Source organism: Neoarius graeffei, chromosome 9, assembly GCF_027579695.1.
Source record: "Neoarius graeffei isolate fNeoGra1 chromosome 9, fNeoGra1.pri, whole genome shotgun sequence".
Taxonomy (NCBI): domain Eukaryota; kingdom Metazoa; phylum Chordata; class Actinopteri; order Siluriformes; family Ariidae; genus Neoarius; species Neoarius graeffei.
In genome coordinates, this window is record NC_083577.1 from 6,826,847 (window position 1) to 6,852,621 (window position 25,775).

At 43.3% G+C, this 25,775-nt stretch overlaps 1 protein-coding gene across 1 annotated transcript in view; it reads left to right on the forward strand.

Moving 5' to 3' along the window:
* The window catches only part of arpc2 (actin related protein 2/3 complex, subunit 2), an 88,132-nt gene that overhangs the window by 25,113 nt on the left and 37,244 nt on the right, over positions 1-25,775 (forward strand). The window contains exon 3 of the mRNA XM_060928988.1: positions 12,097-12,209. Coding sequence (XP_060784971.1) covers positions 12,097-12,209 — 113 coding nt within the window. The remainder of the gene's footprint in view (positions 1-12,096; positions 12,210-25,775) is intronic.

The window sequence follows — 25,775 nt, forward strand, 5'->3', positions numbered from 1 at the left end:
CATCTTTATACTCCTGTTGTGCATTGCATCTCCGTTCACGATGCGACCTTGGTTACAGCAGTTTTGCATAAAACTGGTGAAAAACGTGGGCCGCTTTTGCTTGTTGGCGCCAAGGCCATCCTTAAAAAAAAATCCGTTTCCTGTCCACCGGGTGAGCAAAAAAATTTTCAGTCGGGAGGGAGGGATTTTTTTTTTTTTTTAATTGGATGGATAAGAAATCGCAAGGCTGTGTTTGCTTTTTCTTTCAGTACTTTTTTATTACAAAAGCAGACACATTTAATAAAATATGACGGTTTAATCAACTGAAACTTGTACAGAAACTTTAAGTTAGCATTTTAAATGCTGACTGCAACATTTGCAAAACTTATACAAAGGTACTTAAAATGTCCGACACACGGACTTTTTGTAGTTCTAAATCGAGCGTTAGGCCTAGTTCGGATGAAATTACACTATTAAAATGATCACTGAATGATTTGTTTTTCTGAATCTTTACTATTTTGTTGTTCGCTAGAATACCATTTTGCGATTTCACACTTAAGCAAATGTTTGAAAACTCCGGATCTCCTTCCTTCATGGTGGCTGCCGTTTTTTTGTGCCGCACAGCGCATGCGCAGAGCTGATTCAGTTCTATATTCTGCGCGGAACGCAGGGCTTTCCACAAGCGCCGGCTGCCGGCCACTTTAATGACTATTATTTTTGTAGCCCACAGGCTCTAAATATTAATTTTCGATTTTAATAAAATTAAATGTTTATCTAACGGACTGACAATAATGTCAAACTGAACCGCACTTATTTAAGTTGTGATTCGCGCTGTTTGTACCGATAATAACCACAAATTCCCCGCAGACTTCGTTGATCAGGGGAGAGTAACTCATCCGCGGCCCCGACATGCGGTGTGGAGGCAGTAGTGTGTCGGGGCTGTCGGGGGCGACATCAGAGGGAACAGAAGCAGAGATGATGCTTATTTTGTCTCCGGTAAACCAGTCTTCTCTCGTTCAATTACGTGCTGGCATCAAAAGACACCGTTGGTTGTAAATGAACCCAAACTGAGTGGTTGGAGTGTATTTTCATACACAAATGGAGAAATGTTGGCTGAGTGTGTAATTGTGTCGCCCCACTGCAGACCGTTGTCGTTGTTAATTCATAGCATGCTCAGCTGCGTGAATGTGTCATGCACCGGAAATAAGAGATTTACAAGCCAGGAACGCCTCATGATGCAATACGCAAGAAAAGAAAGATGATTTACTGCCATTTTACTTTGTATTTGAGTAAAGTGAATAAATAAATGGTCTGTGGAAAATACATTTAATCCTGGGAACTGCGCGCACAGGAGTTTATTTTGTGTTTACTCCCCCCGGCGGCTACTTATTTGTCATGGCTGGCTAGTATGAGCCTGAGTGGAAAGAAGCCCTGGGAATGCGGAAATGTCAAGTTCGATTTTAGATTTACGAACCCGAAAAAAATGTCGAAAAACCGGCGTTTAAAAAAAAAAAAAATTCAACCGCACAAACGGCACTCACCCGGCCGGTGGACCGGAAACGGAACATTTTTTTAATAATGGGCCAAGGTTCAAAGAACTGGTTCAAGAACCCATTCACTGTTGCTTGAAAAGAGGTGAAGTAACTCTGAACAGACCCTAGGTCCAGCCCAGAACTAGCATGGAGCTTGTGTTGGTGGAAAGGGTCAAGCACTCGCATGATAAAAGGGATCGAAGAACACTGACAGTCCTGTGAAAGTCTGGTTTTATACGTCAGGAACCATAACAACCGTTTTCTTCAGACTTCTAGAGCGCTCGTGGGTCAAATTCAGCGCTCACGCTTCACCAATCGTATTAAACTTGGAGTACAGAGAAAAAACCAGAAGTGTGAAAACCTTAGGTTTGTAATTTTGCCGGATGAGCTTATGCGATCACGCGTCGTCTGTCCGGCCGCAATTGGGCCATTCCATGTCAATTCACACAAATGCCCAAAACTTCCCCAGTGACACCTCTTCAGTTTGCCTTATTTTTATTGTCTTAGTGCCTTATGATGTCAAATGAAAGAAACCAAAATTTTAGCTTCCTAGCTCGAACGATTTTTGAGTTATGGCCCTTCAAAGTTTGGGTGCCACGCCCACTTTTGGGGTCCGGGAATTGCGCACTTAATTTGCAAGCTTTTTGGAGGCCAATATTTTTTGTTCTAAGGGGGATATAGACCTGTAAATTGCTATATCTATGTATTCTGGCCCTGTCTATCAGATTCTGCACCTAAAAATAGCACAGGTTTACTAACTTGAGATATTAACCCCTTAAAAGTGGATTTTTTTAATGACAATAATTTTTTTTTGACATTTTGGGGGTCCATATCTTGGAAAGTTTTTATGTTGATGGGGTTTCAACTGATTTATCATCATCATTTGGGAACTCTACTGCGTACTTGGAGAGTTTCAGGGCACTCAGAGGTTAGGTGGGGGTACAGGAGGGCCCGAAATATGGCTTCGGGACAAAATTACCATTTGGTACGCCCTACTTCAGGCCATTAGTTGGCCATGTGGGCACATGATGACTGGAATGAGCCTTTAACCCTATCAACAGACACCTTTTATCGAACTTTTAAGCCAATAAAAACTTTGATTATCCAACTCCTTCAATATAAACTAAGCATTTGTATACAGTGGTGCTTGAAAGTTTGTGAACCCTTTAGAATTTTCTATATTTCTGCATAAATATGACCTAAAACATCATCAGATTTTCACACAAGTCCTAAAAGTAGGTAAAGAGAACCCAGTTAAACAAATGAGACAAAAATATTATACTTGGTCATTTATTTATTGAGGAAAATGATCCAATATTACATCTTTGTGAGTGGCAAAAGTATGTGAACCTCTAGGATTAGCAGTTAATTTGAAGGTGAAATTAGAGTCAGGTGTTTTCAATCAATGGGATGACAATCAGCTGTGAGTGGGCACCCTGTTTTATTTAAAGAACAGGGATCTATCAAAGTCTGATCTTCACAACACATGTTTGTGGAAGTGTATCATGGCACGAACAAAGGAGATTTCTGAGGACCTCAGAAAAAGCATTGTTGATGCTCATCAGGCTGGAAAAGGTTACAAAACCATCTCTAAAGAGTTTGGACTCCACCAATCCACAGTCAGACAGATTGTGTACAAATGGAGGAAGTTCAAGACCATTGTTACCCTCCCCAGGAGTGGTTGACCAACAAAGATCACTCCAAGAGCAAGGTGTGTAATCATCAGCGAGGTCACAAAGGACCCCAGGGTAACTTCTAAGCAACTGAAGGCCTCTCTCACATTGGCTAATGTTAATGTTCATGAGTCCACCATCAGGAGAACACTGAACAACAATGGTGTGCATGGCAGGGTTGCAAGGAGTAAGCCACTGCTCTCCAAACAGAACATTGCTGCACGTTTGCAGTTTGCTAAAGATCACATGGACAAGCCAGAAGGCTATTGAAAAATGTTTTGTGGACGGATGAGACCAAAATAGAATTTTTGGTTTAAATAAGAAGCGTTATATTTGGAGAAAGGAAAACACTGCATTCCAGCATAAGAACCTTATCCCATCTGTGAAACATGGTGGTGGTAGTATCATGGTTTGGGCCTGTTTTGCTGCATCTGGGCCAGGATGGCTTGCCATCATGGATGGAACAATGAATTCTGAATCATACCAGCGAATTCTAAAGGAAAATGTCAGGACATCTGTCCATGAACTGAATCTCAAGATAAGCCGGGTCATGCAGCAAGACAACGATCCTAAGCACACAAGTCGTTCTACCAAAGAATGGTTAAAGAAGAATAAAGTTAAAGTTTTGGAATGGCCAAGTCAAAGTCCTGACCTTAATCCAATCGAAATGTTGTGGAAGGACCTGAAGCGAGCAGTTCATGTGAGAAAACCCACCAACATCCCAGAGTTGAAGCTGTTCTGTACGGAGGAATGGGCTAAAATTCCTCCAAGCCGGTGTGCAGGACTGATCAACAGTTACTGGAAGCGTTTAGTTGCAGTTATTGCTGCACAAGGGGGTCACACCAGATACTGAAAGCAAAGGCTCACATACTTTTGCCACTCACAGATATGTAATATTGGATCATTTTCCTCAATAAATAAATGACCAAGTATAATATTTTTGTCTCATTTGTTTAACTGGGTTCTCTTTATCTACTTTCAGGACTTGTGTGAAAATCTCATGTTTTAGGTCATATTTATGCAGAAATATAGAAAATTCTAAAGGGTTCACAAAATTTCAAGCACCACTGTATGGTACTATTTTTGCATATTTTCTGAAAAATCCTAAGTCCGGAAAGTAGGTCAACTGTTTTGACTGCCTATTCGTGTTTAAGGTAGTAAAAGCACACCCATATAGTGATTTTAATCTATGGGAAGATTATTTATACCCAATACCCCATTAGTTATATTGACAATTACAAGGGATAAACCCTTTCCCGGCTGTTTCACGATGCCGTTTTTTTACATTTGACACCTTTCCCTGTATCCAGCCAAACTCTGACCACCGTACACTTAATAGTTAAATGCATCTTTCAAACAGGAAAGGGAAAGATGCAAACAAGGGGATGATCCCAAGAAAAACATCCTGGTTGCTTTACTACATTTTGTTCTGACATCCGATCTGGAAGTAGGGCACTAATAAAATAAATATCAGGCAAACTGAAGCGGTGTCACTGGGGAGGGTGTGTGAATTGACATGGAATGACCCCATTTACAAAAATCGCTACTCCTGCTACAGGATTGATCGGATTTCGATCGAACTCGCGTACAGTGTTCCTCAGGTGGGTGTGCATAAAAGTTGTCGATGATGGCGCCACCGGTCATATTTACGATTTTATGCGCGTCTTGGCCGGTGTTTTTCTTTTTAAATAATGGGCTGAAATCATTCCAATCAATGTCTGGTATATCAGATGGAAACAAACAAAAGGAACTCGCACACCTATATGCTGATGTAATAATATACTTTTATTACATATTAAAACAACCAAAAAAGTGCTACACAAGTGAAAAGTGCAAACATTAAAAATAAAGACACGCCCATATATAGACAAGGCCACGTACACGGAAGACAGATAGTAGGCCGACAACCAAACTTGAATACAGGTTAGGGTGCATGGATAAAGACATCCTATCATCAGTCCCGTTCCTGTTATGATTTAACTAATGACATAATTTATAGTCATGATACATGTTATAAGGAAAGAAAATAATAATAAAAAAAAAAAGAAAAACATCGGACAATAAGCGTAAGACTAATGTACAATTCGCACGGGATAAGTATTACCTATGGACCTCTGGTAATTCGCAGTTACCCCCGCACCTCTGTGTTATTGTGTGGCGCATTCGGACGGGGTAAGCAAAAGTCTGTAATTCACTGAATTTACAGACATTGTGACCGGATTGTGACAATCAATACAGTTGTAGCATGTTGGAAGTGCCAACATATTACTGTAGTACATTAATGGTGCATTAATAAGGCAGGGGCTTCAAAGTTTGGGAGAATAGCAGGGTACAAATAATTTACAGCAGGGTGCAAAATGGTAAAATGTCTGCCAGCGGCAGACATAATGCACGCAAAGCGTGCAGGGATATATATATATTAGTGCTGTCAAGCGATTAAAATATTTAATCGCGATTAATGTCGCGACTGTCATAGTTAACTCGTGATTAATCGCAATTTAATCGCACATTTTTGTCACATGAAAAACCATTGTAATTCTCTTATCAGCATAAAGTGAATGGGCTTGCTCACCGTTCGAACTACGGGGGTACTCGGGGGATCCGAGATCCCCTGAAACAGACATGAGATCCCTTGAAAACATGGTTTGGGAAATGTTGGGGGGTCTCTAAAATATTGGCAAAATGATGTTTATTGACATAGCAATTGTGTGTAACGGGAAGCATTTGCATATCCGAAGTGAGTGCGCGATGGAGAGCCGCGCTCTGAGACAAGCGCAAGCCCCCCCCAAGGGAATAAAGGGACCCCCCGAAAATATCGGCATAGTTCGAACACTGGTTGTACCAATGGTTTTTTTTTTTTTTTAAATTGCAGAGCATAACACGTCTTGTCACAGCCACTGCAAAGTGGGGCTGGAGCCGCCGATGGGAAAACGAAACCTAAGCCGAGCACCGTGGCTCTTCGGGGGAGGGCAGAGGACTCTGGCTGTGCGGGGCGTGGCATCATGTCACAGAGCATTAATCTCGCGATAAAAAAATTATCGCCGTTAAAATTGAGTCAAGTTAACGCGTTAATAACGCGACATTTTTGACAGCACTAATAGATAGATAGATAGATAGATAGATATGCAAGTACGAATTTTTCATGGTGCGGGATGGTTTGGAACAGGCCATCTAAAATTGGGATAACATTTACCCGGGACGGGTATTTGAGGCGGGTCGTCTAGCTTAAGCTTGATTAGTGTTGTTACGCGCGCCGGTGTTTCCCACAGAAATTTTGGAGACTATGGGGGAGGCGCAGGGGTTGTTTACAATGGAGTGATATGTTAAATATTAAGTTATTACTGAAAAACTATTGATTAAAAAAACAAAGACACTGAGAAACGGTCCTATAAACAACTTTACCAATATAAAAGATTAGCAGGACTACAAAAATGCAGAAAAATAGGCTTTACTTATCCAAATGCACCTGTTGGTTCAAAAGTTAAAGTGCAGAGAACCTCACAGCACAACATGAAGTTACCTTCAAATATAATATAAATGCCTCAGCTTTCATGTAAGAAAAAACCTATTAATACTAGTACTGTGTGCAGGCAGTTTCTCCTGAAGACTAAATTAAACAATAAACTAATAAAATAAATGGCTCAGGCTTCATAGAAGGAAAAAAAAACAATTTGAACAGAATCTCAGTATGATGCTGAAGCTGCCTAAACAATGGAAAATAAAATACCATTTTGGCAAAAACGTTGGCATCCATTAATTTCTTGTATTAAGTAAAAAAATATGTTGCCAGATACTGCCGACGTTTTACAGCCCAAAATATGTTCAAAACCCACCAAAATGCACTTAAAACCACCCAATCTGGCAACACAGGCGGCAGTAATGGCTGCACTCGTGTCGAGGATGTAAACACAGTTGACGCGGCAACGGACATGCATGACATAGTGGATGTAATTTACGTTCACAACTTTTTTTGCTGTCAGAAATATTTAATATTAAATTTTGTGACTCGACTGACAATAGCCGGCGGCATAACAAGCCATAGCCGGCGATTTGCCGCCGGTGACCGGCTACTTTTGAGACCGCTGATAAGGTAGGATGAAAACACAGTAGGCATAAGAATAGCACTGTATCCAAATTAAGAGAGGGGAAACGCACATGATAGGGATGCAGTACGTTTGCTCCACGCTCTCAAAATGAGAAGGCGGGGTCACTGCAAATGAAAACATGACAAATGACTGCCTGTTCACTTACATTGTCATCTCGAGATGACAATGTAAGTGAACAGGCAGTTTATGGCGCTGTTTACACATAGCCGGGTATTTTGCTAAACGAACATTTGTCTTCCCTCCGTTAACCAAAATATCTTCGTATTGCTGTGTCATGGGGGTTAGCGTGGCTCCTTACCGTATGCTGCCACACAAGCCATCCAGTTGAAGGTTCTTCGTGCTTTCTTCTTGGAGTTCTTCTTGGAGCTGTTTCTGCTTATCTGGTTCAAATACGGGATAGGCCTACTACCACTTGCCCCTGACATACTGTTTATCAAAATTTCGCCCGTATCCTCCATTATTCACTCCAGAAAAGTACAGCGCGTTTAATAATTACAAACACAGACATGCGCATTCACACGGGACTTGGATTACCACTGGACGTCTGTGTTTTGCCGAAACACAGTAGGTAATTCGCGGCGGAATTATTACTTGGCAAATTACAGACATGGCGCATTCGCACGGGACTAAGAACTCAGACATTCTCTGCAATTATTCCGAATTACCAGAGGTCCACAGGTAATACTTATCCCGTGCGAATAGGGCTTAAGTATACAAACTATTCATAGAAAAACAAGTCAAGTCAAAATCATCATTCAATCCATTCGGTTGCAATGTTTTTAAATAAAAAATCCATCTGGCCTCACATCTCAGTAAAGACTGGCTAGTACAGCTGCTACGACGATTGGGGAGAACTCTGTCAATGCCAACAAACTTAAGATCATTAGCCAAATGTTTAGCTTCATTGAAGTGTCTTGCAACTGGCGATTTAGAGTCCCCCGTATATATGGCGCTCCGATGCTCATTGAGACGGATTCTCAACTGTCTGCGGGTGCACCCCACATATTGTAGACCACAGGGACCGCTTAGGAGGTAGATCACATTGATAGAATTACATGTTATAAATTTTCTGATATTATAGCGTCTTCCTGTTGTGAAAGACACACACTTACGGCAGGGGAAAAAACCAGTAATATCATCCAGTCGTGCGCACGGGCGTTTGGAGCGATCAATGGTATCTGAATGTACCAGCCTGTCTTTAAGGTTCGAAGACCTAGAGTATGTAAAAAAAAAAAAAAAAAAGCACGTTTACTTAGCCTGGCAAGTCAGACTATGCCATGTACACACGTAGCCGGGTATTTTTAAAACCGAACATTTTCCCCCCCTCCGTTTATAAAAATGTTTTATCCACACCACCTCGTCTTCGAAAAAAATCCCTTCCACACATAACCGAACATCTGCGTTTTCAATCACATTCATAAGCATTCCAAACCTGTAGATGGCATTATTTCCCCAAATCCTACCGCCTAATCACATCGCCTGTGCTCTTGGAGCAGTAGTTGGGCTTCTAAAATTAAACATGTAAATAGCACCTGCACAATAATTAACGCTTTCAAGGCACTACTCCGATCCATTACTCTTTAGCTAGCCGCACACTACGCCGATTTTCAGCGTACCGAGCCAACTGAAGTCGCGAGTCAGGCGTAAAGACTAGTTTTCGATGGTACCGACTCACCTCACAGCCGATTCGAAAAACTAATCGGGAGCCAGACTGATCGGCGAGAGTCGCTAGCAATAGCCAATCATATCTTTCGCATATAACACGTGACATCATTAAACACAATTTCTAGCGCGAGAAATACGTGTTGGTAGCACCTAATGCAGGTATATACTGTAATTCCATAGACTGAAGCTTTATCCATAGACACAGTGGGCTGGAAAGCCACTCTGCTCAAGTTGTGTGGCTGAATTCCAAATCGCTTTAAATCCCCTATATAAGTGCACTATTTAAGGTTGGGAATAATAGCTCATGCAGCCTAGATAGTGCGCTACATATTCCGTGTTGTGTCATTTGTAATTCAGCCTGTAGCATCTTCAAGTGTTGGATTTAACAGTAACTATATCCAATAGCCAATCACAAATCTATTAAGTTGTCACGTTTCGCTTCAATCGCGACTGCACTCGTCAACAGTCGGGGGATATGTGCGTGCCCTGTCGGGAGTCGGCTCTGAAATGGGTCGGTTCGGTACCGCGTGGATCGCCGTAGTGTGCGGCTAGCTTAAGTCCATGCTTAATCTGGCTTCTGCAGTAAACAAAGGTCGCACGTTTGACGTCAGGGCAGATTTGTTGTCATTTTTTTGGCGCAGATTGTGACGTTCTAAAACGCAAAACTCCGGTTATCTCTGTCTACACGAAAAGGCATACACGGAGTTTTCAAAAATCTTCACTTTGCCCGGAGTTTTTTTAAATATTCGTTTTTGATGTGTTTTCATGTGGATGACAGGCCAAAACATAGAAAAATATCTTCGATTTAGCAGATACCCGGCTACGTGTGGACGGGGTCTCAGTCTGGTCTCGGTCGTAGACATTTCCGAAGGGTGTGGGAGGGACAACCCGCTGTCTTTCAAACTGTCTCTGTGCGTATAGGCCAACGCTCTGACCAATCAGCGCAACAGTGACTGTGACGTAGTCAGAGCGACAGAAAGCAGTGGGGGAGGCCTTGAAATAAATAATTTTTCAAAATGCGTATTAATTAATAAACAGGTTCTAGATATTAAGAGGTTTGGAGATAATGACCACAAGTTTGGAGTCTGTACCACATACTTAACATACACTTTTTTTTTTTTTCCCCAAGGGTTTGCTTAAACTGTTTTTGAGAGTTTTTATTTAGTGGTGTTTGGTGAAATAATTTCACTTAAATTTAAAATAACGGGAAAATAAGAAACAATCAAAAAGTAATGTTTCAAAGCTGTTTATTAATTCTTCGTACTGCACAAACTAGCCCCATCCTTTTGGCTACGAGCGGAGCCAGCTGGTAGATCAGACTTTTGCCATAGCCGGTCGGCAAAACAGCGAAAACGTCCTTCTTGAAAAGGAATGAGCGGAGAGCCTCTTCCTGCTCATGTTTCAACGAAAACTCCAAGTCTGATTCTTCTAAAACTGATTCCCAAGCGGAGTCAAACGCGCGCTGTTCACTAGCGGTAGCCATCTTTCCTGCTGTGCTTTCTCCAGCGTCGCGCAGCCTTGTCGTCACTCCTGCAAAAGCCCGCCCAAAGAATCCAAACAAAAACCTTGCGTTGTGATTGGCGGGCACGATTTGATGCCCGGGGTGTGTTGTTGATATGGTGCGAGGCTAGACCCACTCGTAGGCAAAAATATTTTTGGCCGCTAGGCGGGTGGGTCTAGTTTACTAGGCTAACGTTTACTGGTATATCAGATGGAAAATATTTTAATCGCATAAAACCTGACTCTTTAAATCAATAATAATTTCACCCAATATATCTTCTCATCAGCGTGTGAGGTGTAACTCGCGGGAGATTTCGCACACGGTGCTACCTAAGCTTGAGTAATGTCAGTGTAAATACGCAGCCGATTATAGAAACTCGCACGCACCGATTGGTTGAGAAATTCAGACGGTCACCTCGAGCGATTCGGCAAAACGGCGGCCGAGCGCTGTCTCGCCGTAAGCGAGGAAGAATTACAAATGATGAAAGAGAACGCCGTTCCTGAAAGCACTAAAGATGTGGCGAAGTTTGGTCTAAGACTATTCAAAGCTGAGGTGGAGTTGGGATTTATTTTATCGATTTCAAAACAGTATTTTTGCGACTCGGTGTAGAGAAGTGACAGAACATTACATATTGAAATTAGTTTACTTTTTAATTCGATTTAAAAAAAATTCACCTGTGTATTTATACTAAAATAATTATCCGCCTCAGGCTCAGTGAATAATAACTGCCGCGTCCACTCAAGGCCAATTTATGCTGACAACCCAGTCCTCGCAGATGGCGTCTGCGTAGCCCCTCCACCTTCGCAGACGCTCTGCATGCACCTCCCAAAAATTGTGACCACCGCAGAAGCCTCGCAGACAGCGTTGCAGACAAGAGGGCTCTGATTGGTCCACTCTACATCCGCTGTACACGCACTTCCGCTTCCCTGCTTTCCCGGTTTGGTTTGTTTTCACGACCGCCATTTTTAAAAACACGAGCGAAGATGGAGCAGCACGAAGAGCGGTTGATCGAGGAAGTACGGACATCTATACGACTCCAGTTCTAGTCATTATAAGTAACCGGAGGATAAACACTCCACTAACCACACCCACCAACTACTCCTAGCGACTTCGCGCCCCCTTGTGTTGTGGCGGTGAATAACATCGCGCACGCCTATTACTCCCCGCTCAACGATAAATTACAACTGTCTGCGAAAAGCTATCTGCGAAAGCCTTGTCGCAAGAGCATGCAGAGGCCCTCAGTGGTTATTCACGTCATCTTCGGCGAATAATTGTGAATTAAATAATATTCTTTTCACTTTCCTGCATTCGGATTGGGCAGCGTGGTGGCGATTATCAGTACTGCGGGACGTTTTGTCACAATATGCTTTTGTGATGCTTGCAATATATTTTATTTACTATTTTTAAGAGCTGTTAATTTTTGGAAGCAGCTGACTGACTGAGACATTTCTACTATTTTGAAATTGTAAAAAAATAGTCACATTTTAATTAAAAATGTAAAGCGCTAATTCACCTTTTGCCTACGTTTCATAAAATTATCATCAAGCTCATTTTAAAAGGTTTGTTTGTAAATGCAGTAGTAAATATGGCGATGTATAACTCCAGTGGGGGTTTGTTGGTTGGTTTGTGTGCGTTTTTAGATTTTGATGGCGTGCTGTACCACATCTCAAACCCCAACGGCGACAAGACCAAGGTGATGATCAGCATCTCGCTGAAGTTCTACAAAGAGCTGCAGGAGCATGGGGCTGACGAGGTACGAGCTTCCGCTTGGTTCCATGGTGCTTTTACCCCCTCACAGGTGCGGGAGAATCCAGGCCCGAACGCAGAGCCGTTAAATTACACACGGTGCGGAGTCTCGCTGTTGCTCGTGTCTGAGGAATGGAAATAAATGGGACAGTAAACTGAGCTCTGCACTTCTGTCTCCATCTCGGAGCTCTTAATGCCATGAAAATGACACAGCACCTCGTTTACTTTCAGCACCTCGCGTTTACAGAAGCACTGAAATATATTCGTTAGAACCGTCTTTTAGAGGAGTACGTAGTCAGGGTAATAGTATGGGAATTAGGATATATGTTTTCAACACGGTAGTGTGTGTGGCACTGGGGTTTTTAAACCCCGCGTTGAGAACTGATTCATTGATCCGATACCCGGCACTGGGTCGACATCATCAGCAAAAAGAAAAAGTGCCTCGGATTAGGGCTGTGCGATATATCGAATATACTCGATATATCGCCGAAAAATCTGTTTGCGATACATAAAATTATTATATCGTAACTATCGAGTATTTTATGGTCATCTTCCGACTTGTTTTTGTTTAAAACATTTCCCGGTGGTTTTCTCCCTGTCCCTCAGGCAGTAACGTGAGAGGCTGCCTAAGGGTAAAGAAAACAATAACGTCACACACTCGCCAACCAATCCCGGGCGACATCTCGGTGCTGAAAGGAACTTCCGGGAAGATTTTCTGGTTTTGGTTGTGTTGCCAGATTGGGTGGTTTTAAGTGCTTTTTGGCGGGTTTTGATCATATTTTGGGCTGGAAAACGTCAGCAGTATCTGGCAACACTGCCGGCGGGAAGATTTTCTAGTTTCGGTTTACAGCGCTGACTCAGTCCGTGCAATCGCTGGTGTTGCATAGGCTGCCGTGTAAGCTCTGGCAATTTCAGCGACAAATTAAAAATGGAAGCGGACGAACTGGTTCCTAAAAGAACTAGTAAGGGGTCAGTCATCTGGCATTTTTTGGATACCGCGAGGAGGATGTCGAACAGCAAGTTTGTAAAGTGTGCAAAAAACCCTGTCATCACGAAAGGCAGCAGCATGACAAATATGTTCCATCACCTGAAAACTCACCCGGTACAGTATGCAGTCTCTTAAACTCCGAACTACTTGCCCACGAGCTAAACAAATGACCATAGCGGCCTCGTTCTCCAAAGCCCCCCATATGAGAAAACGAGTCAGAGATGGAGAGCTATAACGGATGCAATCACTCACTTCAGTGCCGAAGACATGATCCCAGTTAGTATAGTGGAAAAACCAGGCTTCCAAAAATTACTAAACACACTCGATCCCAAACATGAGTTGCCTGGTCGCAGACATTTTACAGAGAAGGCAATACTGGAATTCTACACATCTGAGAGGCGGAGCCAGAAAACACTCAGTTCAAAAGTGTGCAAAGAGAAAAATGATGTTTTGCAGATCTCTCCTTCTCTCCCTCAATCTCTCTCTGTATTGTGAATGTTCCAGTGGTTCTCAGTAGTCAGGTTAATAGCTTGGAGATCTTTTTTTTTTTTTTAAATAATTTAATGAATGAGCACTTTTCTTATTTAGGCTAAATGTCTTTCTCAGTCAGTGCGTTTACATGCACATAGAGAGAATCGAATTTCTGCCGTTGCTCGACGGAAATCGAAGTTCAAAATGCCATGTATACACCTTAATTCGGCTGAAATTGAACCGAACTTGATTTCTCGGAATCGAGCTACACGACCTAGTTTATGCGATTTCTGCCGAGCTACATTAGTGCATGTATACCCTATCGAGCGACGTAGTCGCCAGAGGGCCTCGTGCAGTACTTTCAAGACCTCGGTCACGGTATTTGACCATACGGACCGACCTTAAGCTGGTAAATAACATGTATGTATGTATGTATGTAGCGGGGGGGGGGTTAATCTACAAAAAACCCCTCCAGGGATCTCATGGAGCTATTCATTTGTTCGATTTCTCATTTCGTTAATACATAAAGGAGTTAAGTTATATAGAACTTAAGAATACTGTATGAACAGCTGTCAAAATGACTGACGCACATCATGAGACCGAGTGTACTCAAAAGCAGGAACATGAACGGGGTCAGCGATTAACACTTCACCCCCTCATCTAGGAAACGATCATGATGGTGATGGAGGGCGTCTGGGCTTCTGGATCAACCCAAGGTCACAAAAACGCTTAAACTCTGAACATTAATAGTAAAAGTAGGATAATTTGTGTGTGCGTGCGTGAGAGTAATTAAATATTGAATAACAGTCAAATAAGCTGCTATTCATACAAAGTGCGAACGGTCGTGGTGTAAAATTAAAGCCAAGCTCCACTTATGAGGAGAAGAATAGTGGTGTGGTCGCAGTTGAGCAATCACCAGTACGGTCATGAGAACACTGGAATACGCTTACTTTTTTTTTTTTCTCTCTTCCCTCTGTCTCCTAGTATTCGTGTTCTCATGTGCCTTCAACATTCCTATCATGTAAACACACACTAATCAGGAAGTGATTATCAGATCAGATGATCTCTCTGTAAATATATTCACACGTTAAACCAGCCCTGTTTTTTTTTTTCATGTTCCTCTTCGAGAGGAAGGTTATCTTTCGGACTTTAAAAGAAATCAGTGTGTGGTTTCGCAACAGGAAGTGTCCCGGCTCGCTTCTTCTGATGGAGGAAGTCACACTTTAAAAAAAAAAAAAGAATAATAATTTATTTATTTTTAAAAGACAAGCAGCCGAGTTCACTCCATGGGCGCACACGCAGTTGAAGGAAATTAGGCGTGGCTGAAGGTCTGATAGTCCGTTCTGTTTTACACTTATGGCGTATTCACACCTACGTTGTTTGGTCCGAACCAAATTTCCCTTGGTCCGGACCTTTTGGGTCGGTCTGAATACAAACCACCGAACTCTGGTCCGGACCACACAAGCGGACCGAGACCGAGCTGCAAGGTCGGACTCGGTCCGGACCAAAGGAACCCTGGTGCGGAACTTTTGGAGGTGTGAAAGCAGACCGGACCTAATCCGACAGTTTTTTGTACCTCGGGAGCTTCCGTCGTTTGTCGAGCATTATGGGAAACAGAGTCCTGACACTCCACCGCAAAGTGGCAAGCACTGTTTCGGTTGTCAAGGGAACCGTACAACAGTCGTTCAGTCATTCAGACCAGTGGTAGGCTAGACTACAGAGTACAAAAAATGAGTAGGGGGCAAACGTGGGCCGAGGAAGAAACGCATACCCTTGTGGATATATGGGCAGACGTCCACATATCTGAGCTTTTGGAGAGAACACACAAAAATGCCGACGTGTTTGCTGTATTCAGTGAGAAAATGAAGGAGAAGGGGTTCACGCGCTCCCCAGAACAATGTCGGCTAAAAGTGAAGAAACTCCGTCAGACCTACATTAAATTCAGGGATGTTCTTTCAAAAAGTGGCGGTACTAGCGACTGCGTGAAGAGCCAGAACTGTCACAACTAGGGCTGTAACGATATGCAAATCGAAATCGCGATACGCAGAGCCACGATCCGTATCACGATACAAGAAGGCAGAATCGCGGTACACCCTTTCAAACTTCTCTTCAGCCCAAAAACAGAGGCGCTTCCAAACTTCAATTTATGAATACTTTTTATTTAAATTACATTTTAAACTTACTTAAATTCCTTTTATTTTTTTATATCTATTAGTAAGTCGTTTTTTCGCCGACCTGCGACAATCTTCTGCGAGTCACGCAACGTCCACACTCGCCACTGGCAGAGCATTCATTTCTTTTAAGCGGTCGCCATTCTGGTTGCGACGCGGGGAGCGAATCTGTAAACAAGCAGCTCATTGGCTGGCTAGGTGTGCCACAAGCCAATCACAATCACTTGACCGGAAAGGCATGCAGTGTTGCCAGATTGGGCGGGTTTAGGTGCTTTTTGGCTGGTTTTGAACATATTTTGGGGTGGAAAACGTTAGCAATATCTGGCAACACTGAAGGCATGTCTGCTTGGGCGGAAGCCTTCTGCGGCAGTTATATTTTGACACGCGAGCAATGTTTCACCATAAAAATTCCGTAATTTCCATCTGTTTTCCGCGATCACAGAAAATCATTGGCCCTATGAGAGTGAGACAGTGAGAGAGGCCCCCCCCCCAAAAAAAAATCTTAACGGATTTACACGATTTGGAAAAATGACTTTTTCAGAACCGAAAAAAACAGAGCTTCCGGCTCAACAGTATTATTTTGAGAAATAAAACAATCTTTGGATATACATTTGTTCATTTTTGCAAACATATTACTCATTCTCTGCAGTGGTCTGAATTATTTGTTATCAAATAGTTAATGTAAGTAAGTAAATGTTAATAAGTCAAATTTAGTGCTTTAAAAAAACATTAAAAAAAAAATCGTGGGCGTATCGAATCGTGGGTCAAAAATCGCGATACGAATCGAATCGTGAGTTGGGTGTATCGTTACAGTCCTAGTCACAACACTATGTGCGCTCATCAGCGCTATCCTCCGTAGCCGCCTTGCCCTTTGTCGTCGTCGTTGATAAATGACTTGTACAACAGCATAGTAATCGCACAATTGTGAAAACAGTAAAAACTGGAAAAAACATATAGCGTTGATGACATTAAAAAGAATAACAGCACGGAAAGCCTCCGTGACTACTTTTGAACTTAACGCTTTGTGCGCGTGTCGTCTCTGACCAATAGCTGAACGACCTCAGGGCGCGTGGCTTTGTTGACAGATTTTGGTCCGCTTACTAAAATGTACAGTGTGAAAGCGAACCGCACCAAAATGAAAAAATAAAAAAAACATTTGGTTCGGACCAAAGCAAGTGAACTATCGAACTATCCTGGTCTGAATACACCCTGAGATTATTATTTTTTTCTTCCTCGTGAAGGATGTGGTGCGCTGCTCCCAGACAATGCAAATCAATATTCAAACCACGCTTCATGACAGAGTTCGCAGGTATGGCGTGTGCAATCTGCATGCAAATTGTGAGGAGAGAGCAGTGAGGTGGGAGCTCCTGCATGAAGACGAAGCAAAGAGAAACAATGGCGTCCAGCTCTGGTGCAGAAGGCGACATGATAAAATTGAAAGTTTCACGATTTTACTGCAAAACGCTGAAGCTGTTGGTTCAGAATGTTCAATCAAAGTCCTTCCCATGCCACAAGGCGCATCAGGCGGCGCCGATCTCCGTTTCTGTAGCCCTGAGCTTCTCGCCTATTACATAGCGAGGGGCGGGTCCTCTGTTAAGCGTGAGAGTTTGGCTCCCTACTCGCATCTGTATCGCGGCGCCTCGTCAGATGACAGTAGGTACCATTTTTACGCTGGTCTTTGGTGTGACCTGACCACCAGTAGAACTCGCGATCTCCCGGCCGAAAGGCGGACACGCTAGGGCTGTGCGATATATCGAATATACTCGATATGTCGCCGAAAATTCTGTGTGCGATACATAAAATTATTATATCATAACTATCGAGTATTTTATGGTCATCTTCCAACTTGCGTTCGTTTCGTGTTTGTTTAAAACCTTTCCCGGTGGTTTTCTCCCTGTCCTTCAGGCAGTCACGCGAGAGGCTGCCTAAGGGTAAAGAAAACAATAACGTCACGCACTCGCCAACCAATCCCGGGCGACATCTCGGTGCTGAAAGGAACTTCCGGGAAGATTTTCTAGTTTTGGTTGTGTTGCCAGATTGGGCGGTTTTCAGTGCGTTTTGGCGGGTTTTGATCATATTTTGGGCTGGAAAACGTCAGCAGTATCTGGCAACACTGCCGGCGGGAAGATTTTCTAGTTTCGGTTTACAGCGCTGACTCAGTCCGTGCAATCGCTGGTGCTGGATAGGTTACCGTGTAAGCTCTGGCAATTTCAGCGACAAATTAAAAATGGAAGCGGACGAACTGGTTCCTAAAAGAACTAGTAAGGGGTCAGTCATCTGGCATTTTTTCGATATCGCGAGGAGGACGTGGAACAGAAAATGCCAGTTTGTAAAGCGTGCAAAAAACCCTGTCATCACGAAAGGCAGCAGCCGGAATTCTACACATCTGAGAGGCGGAGCCAGAAAACACTCAGTTCAAAAGTGTGCAAAGAGAAAAATGTTTTGCAGATCTCTCTCTTCTCTCCCTCAATCTCTCTCTCTGTTGTGAATGTTCCAGTGGTTCTCAGTAGTCAGGTTAATAGCTTGGAGATCTATTTTTTTTTTAAAATAATTTAATGAAAGAGCACTTTTCTTATTTAGGCTAAATGTCTCTCAGTGTTGAGCTGCACTTTATTGGTTTGAGCTCTGAGCAGCTCTGTATTGTGTTGCCCCTTTGTTGCAATTTTCAAGATTGTTTTTGCAGTTTGTGCCACATCTTTGTTGAATAAAAATAGTCTTATTTCAATTCAATTGTGATTAATCACCAACATGAAAATGTAAAATGTGTTGTTGAAAACCACCTGTAAAGTTAACCAAGAATGTTATTTAATCTGCAGGGATTGTAGTGAAAACAGTAAAGAGTAAAAGTTAGATTTCATGGGGTCCTTTAGAGGAGATTTAAATATATCGGGATGTGTATCGTGAAATGGAGAAAATCTCATCTCATTATCTCTAGCCGCTTTATCCTGTTCTACAGGGTCGCAGGCGAGCTGGAGCCTATCCCAGCTGACTACAGGCGAAAGGCGGGGTACACCCTGGACACGTCGCCAGGTCATCACAGGGCTGACACATAGGTGGGGTTTACATTAGACCGTATCAGCGGATCATCAGATTAACATTTTTAAAACGATTAGCGTGCACACAGCAACGCCAATACACGATTCGCGTGCACACAGCAACACCAATACACGGATACGCTCAGCTCCGCAGGCATCCTGCGCTCCAAATCACTCCGCCCTGAACAGCGAGTGCCCTCTGGAGGGTGCGCACTCCGGCCCTGCGCAGCTCACAGAGCGCGCGAGTGAAGCGCACGAGCAGTGATTCGGGACTGAGCCGCTGTGTGTGTGATCCCAGCGCAGATCACTTACCACTTGCAAGTGGAAGGATGGCAAGCCTAAAGACAATCATAACTACACAATGGGCAGTATTTGCATCAGTATTTGCAGTATTTTCATACTTTTATACTCTTTAATGAAAGGTGATACAAGGCGGAAGTCCGCGCCGTTTTTCAGCAGTCGCGTCACATGACCAACGCCAGCGAATCAGGAAGGTGGATGTCACAGTGACGTCGTCCAATGACGACGCCAGCTAGAGCTCAGCACAGCGTATCCGCGTATCTCAATGTTTACACAGCACCGGACCAGACACGATCTGGATTGAATACGTGGACCCTGGCGGATTCCCGTTTCCCGGCGTTTCCAGGCGGTTTAATGTAAACGGACAGTGCATCCGCGAAGAAAACGAGACAGATACGGTCTAATGTAAACTTGGCCATAGACACAGACAACCATTCACACTCACATTCACACCTACGGTCAATTTAGAGTCACCAGTTAACCTAACCTGCATGTCTTTGGACTGTGGGGGAAACCGGAGCACCCGGAGGAAACCCACGCGGACACGGGGAGAACATGCAAACTCCACACAGAAAGGCCCTCGCCGGCCACGGGGCTCGAACCCGGACCTTCTTGCTGTGAGGCAACAGTGCTAACCACTACACCACTGTGCCGCTGAAATGGAGAAAATGTATCGGGATATTCATTTTTTTCCCATATCGCACAGCCCTAGGACACGCTAACCACTAGGCCAACTCGTGGTTTTCCAGAATGTTTGCGTTTGTAGAAATCTTGTAGGATGAAGAAATTTTGTTGATGGAAAAATGCTGCATGAAAAGTTAATCAGGAATTTCACGCATATTTGAATAATATTGGCTGGCTTTTCTTCATGGTATATCAGAGATATTCCATTCAGTTAGCATAATATTTTTGAACAAGTTGAAGACAAGTAGCTGAATGGAATATGTCTGATATACCACGAAAAAAGCTATTATTATTATTATTATTATTATAATACATACACATTCCTTTCGGGTGTTCGACGCATCTTTCTCTTTCAAAATTCTCTCAAAATCTTCCGTTTTTAACGAAGCAAACCTGGCAGCCATGTTTGTTTATAAATTGTCCCAGTCACTCGCTAGCACGGAAGTTTTGCGTCTGTGACGTGTGACATCATGTCCTGACGACCATGCAGTATCATAAACCATATTCAACACTCATTCTCCATTGGGTAGAGTGACGTAGGATGAGCGATATGCGAACAATATTGCATGCTATCGAACCAAATGAATGAAACCTGCTGGAAGGGAATAGAGCACGTTTTTATTCCATCGAAAAAATGTCCTGTATGGATTATAATGCATGCTATTTACTTAGTTTTCCTTTGCTTTTTGTTTTATTTAGCATCCTTTCCTTTTTGAGATTCACAACACTAAAAATCACCGTTTACACGCACAAAAGATTCCGCTTTTTGCTACTCCGAAAAAGACGCTATTCCTACGAAGTCGTTTATGTGGCTAATGAAAGGGAATATTCCACTAATATTCCTCTTTACATGATGATGAACATAGAACAGACGTCCTAGAGCTACGCGATTTCTAACCTTATTGCTCTACGGAGGATCAACGGACAAGAGGCTATGGGTCGCAAACTGCTATATAAACCCTGATCCACATTCCAAATGTTCCGTATACCTGTCCAAAGAGCGATTCCTGCGATTCCTGAATAATATCCGCATATTCCAGATGTCTTAATCGGAAAATGGTAAGTTCGGAATATCTAAACCGAATCTGCTGTTGACGTAACCAATGTCGAATTCCGGATATTGTCGTTTTCTGAATGCGTGTTTTGATGAGATGACTCGTATAGCATCAGGTTCTTTTAAACCGTACAATTTTTGTGTCGTATAATAAAATTGCGTGTCGGAAAATAATTCGTAAGTTGAGATCGTCAGTCATGGAACATGTTCATGTCCGAAGACAGCTGACGAAGTTGTGTGTGTAAGCGCTGATACAACGCTCACCTAAAATCCACCGATAGAAGGCTGGAACATGTTTCGAAGGGCTGCAGATACGCTCGTGGCAATGGGGAGATGAAACAAAACATGCTAATGTGAAGCATGAAAATGTCCTTAACCTCAAACATTAAAGTGCATATCACAGGTAAATTCAGGAGCGAGATTAATGTAATTCTCCTATTTTATATTAAACTTCCGTCAAATTTCTGTCGCGTTTTGTGCAAATTTTTTTTTACCTTGCGCAACACCGGAAAAATTCAGTTGAAATCAAGCCGTTTGAGGCGAATTGGTCCGCCTCTGAAAAAACTTGGCATTTGGATTTCCTGGGAAACGTTGATTTTCGTGACGTCGCGTGCGGGACGCCTCCCTCTCAATCCTACATCAGCGCTGGTTTGTTTGAGAAAACGACCTGGTGGTTTTCTGCAAATTTCTTCAACGTTATCACGTAATTATTAAAATGGTTAACAGATGCATCGTAGGAGGGTGTAGCAACACCAATCATGATGGGATTAGTACTCATCGTTTCCCAAAAGACTGGACAATGAGAGAGAAATGGGAGCAAGGGCGATTGGGCGATGCACTGCCAAAACGAAAAAAAAAAGTTTTTTTTCTTTTTTTAAAACAAACTTTCACCAGTGCTGCTCAAGGCCATTTTAATCTGTCTCTGGGTATCATTGTCCAATCAGGGTGGTCTTGCTTCTAGAGTACCGCCCCTTTTGGGGCAATTTCAGTCACGCTGAAAATCGCCCAAGAGTTCACTGATAGAGTCCCATGTTAATATATATTTTTTTCTCCTGACTGACACTTCAATGCAATCTCTATGGGTTCTGGGGGGGCTTGCACTAACATGCTTACGTCACTGCGAAACGCGGCAAAGTTGCGTTCGATCCGCTCAGTTTCTGAGGTGAGATGGATGCGGAAAGCAATTCAGTGCGGTCCTTAAAGAAGTTCCATTTAGTCAGCGATCAAATCGAGCTAAATTAGCAACAAAACAAGCTGGACCCCCCTCGACCAAATCTAAACATAAAACAAATTTCGACAAAGGGGGGGGAAATCATATACTCGAGGTTTTACTTCAACATGGTCCCAGCGCAAATCCTGGCGAGCTGGCTGCGAGGACGCCTCAGCGGTTTTCTGCTCCCCCTGCTTACTTTCCCACCCTGGAGGGGCTCCACGGACAACACTGCTTGGACGGTCACTGGAGTTTCGGACATGCATCATTTGTCGGAGAAAATAAAAAAACATGAGTCATCAAAGATTCACATGGGCAGCTGCCTGAAATTTTCGGCTTTTGGGAGAGTGAACATCGCTACACAGCTGGATGAGGGCTACAGGCTAGCAGTTCGCCGCCACAACGATGAGGTGAGCAAGAACAGGCACATATTAAACCGGCTCATCCAATGCGTGAAATTTTGTGGAGTGTTCGAGTTAGCTCTACGAGGCAAAGACGAAACTGAGGGCTCCAGTCACCGTGGTGTTTTTCTGGGTTTGGTTGACTTCGTGACTCTCTCTCTCTCTCTCTCTCTCTCTCTCTCTCTCTCTCACACACACACACACACACACACACACACACACACACAGAATCCGTTCACTTTTGATGTTTTCAATGTGCATTTTTATATTTGCCACACTTTGCTCTGAGAGTTAGCACTTTGGTAATATCCTTGGTAAATACCAGTAATTGCAAGATCTAAAGATCCACTCATCTATTTATTCAACTGCTATTGTTATGTTAGCCAAATATTTACACTGTTTTGTTACAGTAAGTGCACTTTCCTGTTTGTCCTTAACCCATTGACGCCTGAAACGCCTGCAAAAAAACGTCTGCAAATGCCTAAGCCAGTTTTTAGAAAAGGTCCCCATCTGCCTGAGGGTTTTCTGAAATAAAAATAATTAATTGAAAACGCCTATGAAAAATTCAATATCTCAGCCTCTGAAGCACATAAAGACATGAAATAAGTTGCATTTAAAAGATAAAATTCTCTGCTTTTATTGGATCATGCTCATTCAGCATTAACACTAACACATATTTTTATAAAAAAAAAACAAATCTGGCATGCGTCTTGAAAATAATGACAAATCAACAATGTTGCGTTATGCAACAACCGGCATTTGGGGCAATGTTGCGCGACACAGCATCCGGCGTCAATGGGTTAAGTTGCACAGTCTAAAATTCTTGCTGGTCATGGAGTTTGAAGTACAAAATCTATTTACAGAACATTCTGTAGAACAGTTGACTTGCTACCTAGGTCAATTTACTTCAGTCCTGTGGACATTTATGGTCCGTGTAGACATAACGGGGGAAAATCTCCCCCCCCCCCAAAAAAAAAAAAAAATTCAGGAGCTGCCACTGAATGGGAGCGCTTCATGCGAGGCACCCAGAAATTGAGGACCAAAGCAAAGCCGAGAAAAAGACCAAGAAAATCAGCGATTCACAAGTTGACTGTTGCCAGGGTAAGAAACAACAGAGACTATACTGTAAATTAGGTGTTCCTGTGTTTGTGTGGTACACGGATAATGTGTTTATTCACACACAAAAGTAAACAACACGAAAGCGCTGGGCGATAATACACTTAGATTAGATTAGATAGAACTTTGCTGATCCCTTTGGGAGGGTTCCCTCAGGGAAATTAAAAAGATACCGTCCACAGCCTGGTAAAAAGCAGCTAAAGTAGCGTGTTTAAAGTCCCCAGAAATGATGATAAATGCCTGAGGGTGCTGTGTCTGCAGCCTTGCTGTGACCGAGTGAATCCTCTCACATGCAGCGGCTGCGTCTGCCATCGGAGGGATGAATGAATGAACCCTTTAATGTCACTGTTACGAGTGAAATTGACCATCAACCTGTGCTTACAGAGGGGGAACAGGACAGGAAGACAGGGATAAAAGAAAAGGAAAAAAAAAGGAAAGATGAGGAAAAAAGAACCCCCCCCCCACTATGCTCCTATCAGGAGTACAGTGTGGGAGCATTTAAAAACCTCCGCAAAAGCACACAATAACACAAGTACACTTTGAAACATGGGACTTGAGGGGGGGGAAGGAGGGGGCAATCAGGGGTGGGGGGAAAGGCGGTAGGAGGGGAGGAGGTAGAGGTAACCCAGCGCAAGCAAGCAGCCGTCTGCTCCTGCAGCCATGCAAACGGTGCTGGTCACGCACCCGCTCGTCACACTGGGGGTGAAAAACAGTGACCGTGGAAAATTGGGGAAGGAATGCGAGAGTGTCTTCCAGCAGTGACCTTCTGGGGGAAATGTTGCCCCAGCAACGGCCTTGATTGAGGCCGGTGCTGTTCAGGGAGCCGAATGTCGATAAGATATTGTTTAGTCTTTCAAACAGACGCAGTCTTTACACATCCACACCACTCGTCCATATCTGTCCATTACGTCCATTCTGTTCAAGTCAATTCCATTTGGTCTCCGTAATACGTATTCCTTGCAAAGTTGAAAGCTGCTCCGAGATGACAACCATTTTGTGGTTAAATTCTGAATGTCCACAGTCCAAGTGCCAACAGCTTTGCCCACCGCTCCAATCATCGGGCAGCTTTGTGGGGCTTTGAACAGCTGTCACTGTTGTCTGATTTCCTCGATATACCAGGGCAATGCCTAATCCAATCAGCAAAAGTCCTGTTATCATGGTTCCGAATAGGTAGATATCTTCAGTGTCCTCCACAGACGTTCCGGCAGGACAGATGGGTTCCCCCGAACCCAGAAACTGTGTCAATTTCGTTGGGAGACCAGTTTATCAAATCCATGCTTTTTTAGTTTAGAAATTCAATGCAGAGAGAGTCTCTCAAAAAAAAAAAAAAAGGTATAGGCAGACGAGACGAACAAAGAACACAAGCAGGAAAAAGAGGAGAGGAGAGCAGAGATGCGACCGCCTTCTGTGAGAGCACGGAGGGGAAAAAAAAAAAACACAGATGGTGATGCTAGCACCTCCAAGTCCGGGCAACATAAGACTGTCTTTACGGAGGAATGTCCCGGGTTACACCAGCGGTTGTTCACGTAAATCATGAGTCGCCCACCTTTGCTTTTCCCGCATGCTTTAGTGTCTCTGTCGGCTCTCACAGCAGTGAATCCCCGCAGGTCCACGTTAGCATCCGGTACAAGCTGTGTTAGCCATGTCTCCGTAAAAATAAATAAGTTGCTCTCCTAGCCTTTAGCTTAGCCCCGGCTTCGTAGCCCCTGGGTTTCCTCCTCAGCTCAGCCGGGACGGGGTGTCGTATCCCGGCTCGTCCCATTGTTTACAGGGCCAGCAGCTCCTCTCTCGAATAAGCGAGAAAACTGGCTCCTGGTTGCGTGTTAAAGTTAAAAATATCCATGGGATATGAAGAAAAACATATACTGTCTTCGTAAGAAGAGCAGAAAAGTTAAAAAAAAAAAAAAGAGGTTACAGAGCTACTGGAGAGGCAGCCGTCTCACACAGCGCCCAAGGTCGCGTTTTCTTTACATTTTACTTCACGTGTCTCAAGGGATATACGGCGTGTCAGGGCTTGAGATCTTGGGATCCGTCAAACACATTAAATGTATACACAGCCCTGCTTGGCCGATTCCATGTGTGTAGCTTATGAAATCTTTCTCCTAGTCGCCAGTACTCTTCGAAATGAAGAAATATATAAATA